The sequence below is a fragment of the Diceros bicornis genome, chromosome X (genome assembly GCF_020826845.1).
Source record: "Diceros bicornis minor isolate mBicDic1 chromosome X, mDicBic1.mat.cur, whole genome shotgun sequence".
Classification (NCBI taxonomy): Eukaryota; Metazoa; Chordata; class Mammalia; order Perissodactyla; family Rhinocerotidae; genus Diceros; species Diceros bicornis.
The window spans coordinates 119,944,397-119,956,200 of NC_080781.1; the positions used below are offsets into that span (position 1 = coordinate 119,944,397).

At 40.4% G+C, this 11,804-nt stretch overlaps 1 protein-coding gene across 1 annotated transcript; it reads right to left on the minus strand.

Moving 5' to 3' along the window:
* Nucleotides 1–6,409: 6,409 nt before the first annotated feature.
* On the minus strand, nucleotides 6,410–7,333 carry LOC131400604 (olfactory receptor 1052-like). Its single transcript, XM_058535315.1, has one exon. The coding sequence runs from the start codon at nucleotides 7,331–7,333 to the stop codon at nucleotides 6,410–6,412; it is 924 nt and encodes a 307-aa protein (XP_058391298.1).
* Between the last annotated feature and the right edge of the window lie 4,471 nt (nucleotides 7,334–11,804).

Here is an 11,804-nt window from a genome sequence, read left to right on the forward strand (position 1 = left end):
TGTGAACAATTAGTCATGAGGGTTCATCATACACTGGGGTATTATGCCATCATTAAAATCAAGAGGGGGCCAGCCCCGTGGCTTGGTGGTTGAGTGCGAGCGCTCCACTGCTGGTGCCCTGGGTTCGGATCCCGGGCACACAGCAACTTACCACTTCTCCGGCCATGCTGAGGTCGCGTCCCATGTACAGCAACTGGAAGGATGTGCATCTATGACATACAACTATCTACTGGGGCTTTGGGGGAAAAATAAATAAATAAAAAGGGGAAAAAAAAGAAAACTGCAGGTCCTTCTGAAACACATTAAAAAAAAAAACTCAAAAGGAAGAATGATTATCGACATGCATATTTTTTTCCTAAGGTATTTTTAAGTGAAAAGAACATGGTACAAAATAGTATTACTTTATTATTCTACTACAAATACATTTATACACACATACACATATATATGTATGATTACAAAGCAGAAGACTAAAATGACATACATCAAATTGTTAGTGGCTATCTCTAGGTGCTGACATATATTCCTCTTCTCTATATTTTCCAATTTCTCAATAATGAGCATGGCATTCTTTTATAATCAGGAAAAAGTAATTTTAGATAATTCAATTAGTTATCAGGGTCAACCAGCATGTGTGGAAAAGGTGGCAATTCTTACTGAAGAGAAATTAACACCTTTATTGTCGTTTTGAATTGAGGTTACATTTTTTTTTTAAGTAGGGACATATCTCTAAAATTGAAATGGAAGTCAGCAGGAACTTAAGTGAGTTTGAAATAGTCATTTTACATATCACTTTTCAAGAAAAACATGAAGTAAAACCAATTTCTATTTGACTTTTTCTTTATGTGCTTAAACATTTTCTTCTTTGGGGCCCATATTTTATGCTCCCCAAGAGAAAGGGCCATGTCTCCTATTTCCTTTGGCGTCTCCCACCTCTCTCTCCATTCTCTTCCCCATACTGCTATACTGCCTAAAATAAATTCATACACACCATGTGCACCCGGAAAATATTTGTTGATGGACTTGCTTATTTCTGTTTTCTATTAATCCCAGCCTAGCCATGTTTTCAGAATTATACAAAGTGGATTCTGCCTCTTCAGAAGCCTATGTCTGTCCATATTGCCCCTGCTTACTGCTCTGGGTCCCAGAACTCCACTTGGCAGTGTGAGATAGACCTCAGCTAGTGCCAAGCTCCAAGACCCTTGCAAGGATTGCCAGTTTTCTCCAGCCAGTCCCCCTGACCCATGGATATTTGGCGAGCAGGCCATTCAATATCTAGGAGGCCAGCTTAGGACACTCCTCCTTGAGTGGGCTGCCCCTGACCAGATCCCTGCAAGAAGCCCACGTGGCTGATAAAGTGCCAGCTCTGGGCCAAAGGACTCTTTAAGATGTCCTTGCCTTGGACAATAGCTGGGAACCACACAGCCAGCTGGATTCTGCTGGCCAGCCTTTGAAGCTGGGCCTAGCCTTGCTAGGCTCAGCTTCTCCTGCAACTTTGAGCAGCACATGCAGAGACAGGCCAGTGATTATTCTCTTGTAACACCTGAGGGGACAAAGTTGCTGCCTTCCTACAGAGGCCTCCCTACACCCACCATCCCTCATCCCCTCACTGGGAGGGGTCTTGCTCCCTCTAGAAGGGCTGGCCTGGGCTCCACTGGTTTCAAGGCTTGTCTGACTCCAAGTCTGCTTGACTGTCCATGGCTGTAAGGACTGGTGCTGGGCACCAGGACTGAGATAGGAGTCCCAGATATTGCCTTGGATGGTCTATTCCATTAAATCAATAACCAGGAACCACTATTTGTAAGACAATGAGGATATCCTCTTCTTAAGACCCTGTTGGAGAAGCAGCAGAACTGGATATGAGGTCCCTGAGGCTGAATTTGGTAGTCTTGAGACCCAGTATGGTAAGGCCTTTACCAGGGACAAGTAACTGGGCTCACTCAGTTTGTACAGACCTAGTGGAGTTCCCCTTAAGCCTGAGAGGCCACTGGAGACTAAAGTCTGGTTATATGCTGTATAAGCTGGGTAAATGCCGTTTGGAACAGAGGCCTGCAGCTGATCCAGAGTAAACAAAACCTGATGTCTGTAACGGATTCTGAAAAATGTAGAATCCTAGAAGCAAAAATTACTAATAAGAAAGTTATTGAGTATATACTATGTCTGGGCTCTATTCTAAGCAATGTGCACGTGACACTTCATTTAAACCTCACAGCAACCTGAGGAGGTAGATAATCTTATTATTCCTATTTTATAGAAAAAGAAACTAAGACATAAAAATGTTAAGTAACTTGTCTATGGTCAAAGAATTAGGGAGTGAGAGAGGTGAGTCTCAGAGTCTGACAGTCTGATTCAGAGTTTGTACTCAATCACTACACATGCTGCTTGATAAAGAGAAAAGAAAACACTCTTTCTAAGCAGAACTGGCTTCATGGACGTGTGATCAGTGCAGTGGTACAGGGCCCTGAGCTCAGAGGGGTTTGCACTGGGGTTTAATGCCACTGTCTTAAATTTTTCATAATTTGAATTTGAGCTTTGTATGTGACATCCAAAAGGTGATGAAACAATACACTGGGAGCTTGGAGTCTCTGCTCACATGCAGTCTCATCTTTCACTGCCTCTCCATCTCCCTGGGACAAATTCTTGGCTGCCCCCTCCCCTGCCCCTTAGTACCCAGACCTCCACCCAGCCTCTTCCTCTCTGTCCCACTCAGTGACCACTGCAACCCTCCCCACTCAGAGGCCTGGGCGTGGACCCAGGGATGATTGGGGTCAGGCACAAGTGCCCTGCAACATCTCAGGGTAAGACTGGTGACAGCCATCCTGGCCCCAGGGTAGTAGTGCCATGGTGCATTTGGCAAATGACTCAGCAGGGCTTATTGTCCACCCTGATCCAGGTACCTGGTGCATCCTGGTGCAGAGGTTGCAATACTCTTGGTTACTTGTCCGCCATCGGTTGGAGCAGCCAGCCCTTGGGAAGGCGATATGCCTAGCTTGACTTATTTGCTCTTTACCAGGGTCCAAAGCATCTGTCCAATAGTTGGTGGGAGGAGGAACCCGGCAGCCAGTGGACCACATGCATGTGCATCAAGTAATTGGGTGGGGTCAGTGGGCACCTGTGAGGATCTACACTTGCTCCGCAAGTATCCCTGTGCTTGAGAGGGTGTGACATTAAATAGCAAATTTAAAATACCATGACAGGTTGAGAGAGAGACTGTAGTAGAAAGGAAAACACTTTATATTTGATTACCTTTACTGGCACTTATCCTGCTTTTTGAACAAGGGACTTCACATTTACATTTTGCACTGAGCCTATATATTATATAGCCAGTCCTGACTGCGAGGACTATTGTCTTGGTATCTCCTGAGATCTACCACTTCCTGTACAGAAATGATGAAAACAGATGAGGTTGTAGCTGCCTCTAGTCTTGCTGGGACTGTTTAGAGGATAGGGGACACTTCTACTTGCCAAGGAGATAGATAATAGGAGATAGTTCAGTCTTATGAGGCCCATTTCATTCCACCCTCCCAGTTGCAAGTACCTCACATCATGAGAGGGGCCTAAGAGAATGTGCTAGTAGACTATATTCTGGGGTATGAATCAGCAGACTTGAATTCTATATCTGCCTCTGCCACGGGCCAGCTGAGTGATCTCAAGAATGTTGCTCTTCCGTGGGGACACTGTTTCCTCATATATGAAAAGAGCAGTTTCAATTAACCTAGTGTTTTCAGACTGTCTTGAGTGTCTAGAGAAGTACCTCAGAAAGAGAGAGATAAGTGCTAGGCAGCGGGGCTACAGTCACCTCAGACTTTTTTTCAGCCAAACTTATTCCACTTTTATGTTTTATATATTTTTGTTCTACATTGGAATTCACTTAAAGAAATCATTCCAATGCTTAAAAAATTAAAACCCATCATGCTTGATGATTTCTATGGGCCCTACTATGTCTCACTTATGACTCTTAGAGTCTTTAACCTTGAATCCCACAAAGAGGATGGTCTTTATTCCAGGAAGAAATTTGCCATGTGCTTGGGTCAGTTACCAGAGAAGAACAAAACTCCGGGAAGGACAAGAGGTTGGAGGGCAAATGCCTGGGTGGTATAGAGCTGAAAAGTATGGACAATGAAGAAGAGGTTCAGGTTCCCTACTGTGGGTTGAGTCTCAACAAGAAACATCCTCAAAACCAGGAGATTCAGCTAGAAGCTTGTGCCTCAGGAGGTAAGATTTTCTACCTTTCCCCCATTACACCATAGGATATAACAATGCCTTGTGGACAAAATGGACTGAACAAGAAAAGAGTTTAGTTGCAAGTGACTTTCAACTTTGTTAATGTTTTTTGAGCCTTTATCAGGTACCCTATGCTAGACTCAAGGTGGGAGATGAAAAATTAATCAAATATCGCTCCATCCTTCCAAAGAGTTTCGGTGTAGGTGAGCAAAACAGAAATTCTGAAAAACACACAGAATATTTTAGAAAAGGCCAAGTGTTATAATGCTACAACAGAGGTGCAAAGTACAATGGGAAAACAGGGTATGAATACTCACTTCCATCTGAAACATCAGGAAAAGCTATCCGGAAAAGAAGTTGGGATTTATGTTTGGACTTTAAAAAATGAATAGGACTTGGACAGACAGGACATGGAGAGCTTTGCATGCCAAATTTAGGAGTTTGGAATTTATCTTATAGGCAAAGAGAGACATGGAAAAGTTTTAAGCAATGTGGAGGGTGGGAGAAGGCGGATCTGGTTGGATTTACATTTAAACCACTGTGGCTGTTATGTGAAAAGTAGATTTAATAGGATCCAGGGTGGATTCAAAGAGAAGGGATAAAAGACTATTTTGCTAATCCAGGCGAGAAAGGAGTATGCCGTGATCCAGGACAGTGCCAGTATTAGTGGAGAAGAAACTAATTCAAGAGGCATTTGGGAGGGAGAATTGACAGGATTTGGTAATTGATTGAATATAGGGAGTTGAGGTGGAGGGAAGTGTCAAGGAGTGACTCTTAGGTTTTGGGTTTAATAAACTGGTGGTGCCACTCACTTAGATAGGGGATGGGGAAGAGGAGGAGCAGGTTTAGAAGAGTTCAGTATTTGAACGTTAAGTTTGAAGTGCCTCAGGGACTTCCAAGTTGAGGTTCCAGCTGGTAGCTGGATATAAGGATCTGGAGCTCTCAGGGAATTGGTTTTCACATGGCTACTAAGTAAACCACATTCCCTTACAATGGGCTTAGGAGTCCTTGGCAGATGGCTACTAAGGCTAGACAGTTTCTGAGACTAGAGGCAGAAGCAAAACTATTCTGGGGGCCCAAAAATTGTGTTTGACCTAGATATAGCTAAATACTACACTCTGTTTTTCCTTGCAGCTTGAGCCAATTCGATTATTTTTCCCCAACTAGTTGTTTGATATTGGTCACTTTCTGTTCTCTAGGCCTTGGTTTCCTCATCTATGAAAGCAAGATATTAAAGCTTTATATTCTTCAGATATAGGATTTTATTCTTTTACAGATAGCCTGTTGTTCAATATATTTAGACAAGATAGCAATATCCACAAATTTCGTGCATCTTTTCAAATTATGAGGACTAGCCATGGACTAATAAATTAATTGGGGTTCTACTTACACTTATGTTGCCTGTTGGAAGTATATTCAGGAATACCAATGGACTTGGCTCAGGTCCATTCAAAATTTGCATACAAAAAAATCAGAGCTATAATTCAGGCTTGGAGTTCCCACCAATCAATAATTCATTGTCCCTTACAAAGGGTATTCAAATTCTATTCTAATTAGTGAACCCAATCTTTTATTTGGCTATCACTCTCTTTAAGATTTATCCCTATAAATCTCAATAATTGCACATATGAATTTATATATAGGCTTACATTTTACAGTCTTACAGTGGCAGTGATGGTACAGCATTTGGAAAGCACACATCTAGGAGTCTTCTGAATCCTTATGAAAGATATGGACTGAACTTAATTCAGCCTAAGGGACACGAAGTAAATCCTCGATATAATCACATGAGTGGTAAAGCAAAAAAATTTGCACCCCAGTTGCCATCAATGTTCTCTTCTATAACTTATAGTCAAATTATATTGTTTTCTAACCTTGTTATCTCAGAATTATTTTAAGTCATGACTAGTGTTATACCAGTTCACAACTCAGATTGACATATTCATGACCACATACATATTTCCTTCTCTTAAAATATTTCTTATCAGATAGTTGTTTCAGAAAATACACAGTATTTTGTCCATATAATTTCCTCCTATTGTGTTGCTGTTTATCTAAACAACTACTTCTAAACACTTAGCCAGAGCAGCTCAATTGCTCTTACAAGGCAAGGAAAACATTGTGAACAGAACTGTGAGCAAATCTTTATAGAACATATTACATTCTTGAGACACAGAATGGAATATTAGGGACTCTGCCTCAGTATTTTCCATAGAGCATCTTGCACTTCCTGGTTTCTCAAACTGTAGATGAGAGGATTAAACATGGGGATCACCATTGTATAAAACACTAAGACCAACTGATTTCCTTCCCGGGATCCATGTCGAGATGGCTGCAAGTAAGTATACATAGTTGTTCCATAGTACAGGCCAACAGCAGTCAAGTGGGAAGCACAGGTAGAGAAAGCTTTTTGTTTGCCATAAGCTGAAGGAATTCCCAGGATAGTCATGAGGATAGACATGTAGGAGACAAGGATCACCACAATGGAGGTGACCAGGGTGAATCCCCCACAGCCAACAACCAGGATCTGGATGACCCAGGGGTCTGAGCAAGCCAGTGCCAACAGTGGAGGGATGTCACAGAAGAAGTGGGGAAGGACACGTGGTGGACAGAATGATAGTTGTGTGATGGAAGTTGTCACAAAAACCATGTTAATTAACCCACCAAGGTAGCATACTGCTACCAAGATGAGACAATGGACTCTAGACATTGTGACATAGTATATCAATGGATGACAGATGGCGGTATAGCGGTCATAGGCCATGGAAGCCAAAAGGTTGCATTCAGCAGAGGCAAAAATGATGAACAAGCCCATTTGAGTCACACATCCAAGTAAAGAAATAGCCTGCAACTTAGATAACAAATTTACTAAAGTCTTTGGGATTGTTGTGGAAGAGAAAAAGACATCAAGAAAGGACAGATTATAGAGGAAAAAGTACATGGGGGTGTGGAGGCAGGGACTGACCCTGGTCAGGACTACCAGGCCTAGATTCCTCAATACAGTGACAATATAAACAATAAGGAAGGCTCCAAATAGCAGGATCCCAAGCTGAGGGCTGTCTGTCATGCCAAGAAGGATGAAGTCAGTCACTATAGGTGAATTCTCCATCACCATAAGCTGGATATTATTCTTGACTACTTAAGAGCTCTTTAGACATGCTTTAAGTGAGGAAATAATAGAAAACTGGATGACATGGGTAAAACAATCCCACTCAAAACACATAAATTCACAACACTCCCCAACCCTTCCCTTCATCTATATTCTCACTTTAAATGCCTTCCCAAATAGTATCATCATTTCGCATATATAAAATTGAGACAGTGAAGATGGGAGAAAAAAGGGAAAGGAAAAAAGGAGGTTAAGAAAATTCAGCAAGTAAAAGGAACACAGATAAAGACGAGAGTAAAGGCCTATTACACAAAGGCACTTAATACTTGTTGAAGGAATGAATAAGTGAGGGAGAAAGAAAACAGGTGTCATAAAGCAGTGTTCTTTACTGATACAGGACTACAAACTCTTAGAAAATTTGGGGGTATGGAATTCCATCTCACTCTCCTCCACTTTTCCAAATCAAGCCCAAGGAATTATTGCAGAGGAGGTAACAGTAGAGTAAATAAGTCAACTTCTTTTCATTTTGACAGACAGCTCCCTCCCTTCAGTATTTGTAACGTTATTTCTGAAACAGTGGAAGTCACCAATACTTACTATTCTCCTTGGTTGGTAGAGGGTTTTCTGGGACCTTGCTCATCTCTTCACTGCTAGATTGCTGCAGAAACGAAATGCCCTTAAATGGCCATCAGAAACTGAACTCAAGTCTGAAGGTATTATTTGGATCCTGTGAAAGAGCAACCAATGGATTTATGCAGCTCCTGGCTGATCATCACTTGACTGATTCCTTTAACCATGCCTCGGGAAAAGGTAAGGTAGCTGTGCAAAACTAAACGCAAATTTCATAAGGACTTCTTGGTCAGATCCATCTGAGCAGAGTATTGAGTCACAAAATGGTTGCAGTCAGGTGGCACCGAGGCTAAGTGTGTAGACTCTGTCCCTCTCTCACGGTCACAGGATATCTCTAATGCTGGCTTGCTGCCTCACACAAATGCGTGGGTCTTGCCGTGGATGAGGCACTAGACAAGAAAAGGAATAAATCCATGAAGATCCATCCCCATTTATAGAATATAAACTAAATAAGAGCGCCTGTGGTTCACTGGACAGCCATCAGAGAGGGGTGTCTAGAAGGGATTCCTCTATTTGGTGAGAGGCTGGACAAGTAGACCTCAGAGGGCCCTCCCCATATTGGTTAATAAGAAAGTTGTGTCTGTTTCAATTTACCAGAAAACACGGCTTCTTTATTGTTAATATGTCTTATTCTGGAGCCATATGGACCTATTTAAATCCTAGCTTAAAAGATCACATGTTTTGTGACTTAGGACTTAACCTACCTACATTTTAGTTTACTAATGTGTAAAAGAAGGGCGCTAATAGGACCCATGTCATGGGGCAATAGTAAAGATTAAATGAAATATTGTTAAGTAAAGCACATGGTACATATTAGGTGCTCACTGAATTCTATTTTCTTCGTTGTTTCATGAACACTCCTATATATGTATTTACCACCTTTTTTCTCTTCATTTCACCAAATGGAAGCAGAGATATTATGTGTATACACTTTTATCATTTTAGATCAACAGAAGTGAACCTTAGAGAGACTGTTTGAAGTATAATCTCCATGCTCCACTCTCTAATCACACACACACACACACACACACACACACGTACAGAAAGTTTGCCCAGAGCAGATGAAAGAAGCATCTTTTACTTGTGTTGGTAATTCACTCCTTGTTGCCTACTCAAATTGTTGGAGTTAACTCCTGCTGCTGCTGCTGCTGCTTAGCACGGCCGCCTGTCCAGCGGAACGTTCAACTACTTTATACCTCCAAATGGGGAATCTGGAAGATAAAATACTAGGCTGAATGGAGATAATGGAAATACTGCTTTCAGAGACAAAAGACATGAGTTCTAGTCCTAGCACTAATTTGTATTTGTCTTTCAGTGGAAAGTGCTTAATCTTTTTGAGCCCCATATTTTCTCATTGCAAAAATGAAAAAAACAATACTCGCTATGCTTCTCTTTTAGGGTTGGCATGAGGATCAAATAAGATAATGAATGTGAAAGCATTCTGTAAACTCTGAAGGGTGATACAATACACATGGAATGGATCCCTATTATTATTCCATCATGGAATGTGGGAGAGGGAGGAGGAATGCGTCAATACGATCATTTTCTGCTGCCTGCTTCATCTCCTGCTTACAGAGCTGCACTCTGCCCTCCCACTCACCCCCAACACACACATCATCTGCTCTGCCTCTCCACTGTGAAAGTTTAAACCTGTGAAGGTTTAAACAAACATTTCTTGGCTGTTCACGTATCTCGAACCATAAAAAGACAGCTTTTCAATGTTAGTTTCACATTCTTGTATCATTTTTTAAATTTCCCATTTTAGAATAACTTTATTCCTTGGTGTCTGCATGTATTGTAGACTTTCAATAAATGTTAGTAGAATGAATAAGTGACTCTCTATTAATCTTTAGAACATGGTGAAATCTTTTTTGCTTAAAATAAGATTGAATTGCTTTTTCTTCCCAAAGGAAATAAACATACAAAATTAAGACTTTAATAAGGAAATGGTTTGATACACCCCATAAGCACATGCCACTGCATTAACTAGTGTCAATATAGCAGCCAGAATGGGTGTATTATTAACTTGGCTAATGTGTCTTGGATATTTACTTATTGGAAATAATCAGGCACTCCTTTTATTTGTTGAAGAAGTAACCTTTCATGCTTAAAAAATGCATATATTAATTTATCCCTAGAGGCATGTAAATGTACAGTACCCGTGCCTTAAAATTTTCTCTTGGTTACCCCTCTTTTCAGTTCTTTAATTATGTAGTTCACTGGGAATCTTGCAAAAATAGCATAACATCTAGAATTTAAATAAAGGCTCACTTATTTACTTATCCAATAAAATTTCTTGAGTGTTTAATAAATGTAGTCTTCAAAATGATCATGTATTCCAACCCACCAATTTCCAGATGAAGAAACAGAAGTCCAAAAATGTTAAGTGACTTGTCTAAAGTCTCACAATGAATTAGTGGCAGAGCTGGTGTTGGAACTCAGATCTCCTGACCTAATTCAGTGACCTTTCCACATCCCTATCTTGCTTTCCCCTTTATTTGTTTTTTGAAATTATTCTGGATAGGACTTTCACCTTTGGTATAATCATTCTTCCAGTAACAGTTGAAAGGTCATTTTCTGTCACTGTATTTGAGCTATATGATCTTGAGCAAACAGCTTGCTCTTTTTGGGTCCTGGTTTCTTCATCAATAAAATGAAGTGGCTAGAGTAGGTGGTTTCTGAAGCTCTTTCCAGCTTCGAGTTCTAATTTTCCATGGCTCTGTGAGTCAAACTGTACACAGAGCATTGGTCATTCTCAATATCTGATGGAGGGAAGCTGAAAGAGCAAATTTCTGTAGTTTCATGAGTCTATGCTATACAAACCACTCCACCCTACTCTGCTCTTTCAGCCCTTACAGTGCCAGAAATGTCATATTGGTGTTTGGTCTCTGTGCAAGGCACTGAGGACCATTGAGGCAAGAGTATGGGAGGGATGTTTCTAAACTTCCTAACTACCTTAAGGCAGAAAGAGCTTGGTCAAAGATCTGGTCAAAGTGTCCAGGTTATGTCATATCCTAACCCTATGGTCTTGGACAAACTGCTCAGTCTCTCTGCCATCAATTGCCTTTATCTAAAAAGGAAATAATATTACCTAACTTAAATGACTATTTTGAAGATTAAATAAGAAAAAATATATAAAGTGCTTAACAGATATTTAGGTGCTTCATAAATGTTGATTTTGTTTCTCCTTAAAAGTTCATTTTTTATTTTACGATTCTATATATATGAGATGCTCAGAATAGGCAAATCGATAGAGACAGAAAGTAGATTAGTGGTTGCCAGGGTCTTGAAGAGTGGTGCAGGAATAGTAGGTATGGGTTTTTGTTTGTTAGTTTTTTGATTGGCTGTCTGATTTAATTAAAATTTATAAACTTACACTTTTAATATGTCTAAAACTTTTCAAACAAGTCTCACTCTTTCAGGTCTTCTTTTTGGTGATAAAAAAATTCTACAATTGATTGTGGTGAAAGTTGCATAATTCTGAATATACTAAAAACTATTGAATGCACACACATTTATACGTGTGAAGTGTATGGTATGTGAGTTATACATCAATAAAGCTGTTACCAAAAAAAGGAATACTGAGGGAAAAAAAGTCCATTATACATCGGTCATTCTTGGCTGCATCTAAATTCCTCTACTGACCTGCAGCAGAGAGTACTGATAAGTACTGAACGAGATCATCAATTTCAAAGTACTTTGAAAAATTTAACAATGACAAAAGAAATGTATTCAAAGGAAATGATAAAATCATAGTTGGAGAAATAAAGAAAGAAATGAATAAATGGAAAGACAACTTGCTCCCAACTGGCAAGGCTAAAATGTAAGAAAGATGAGACTC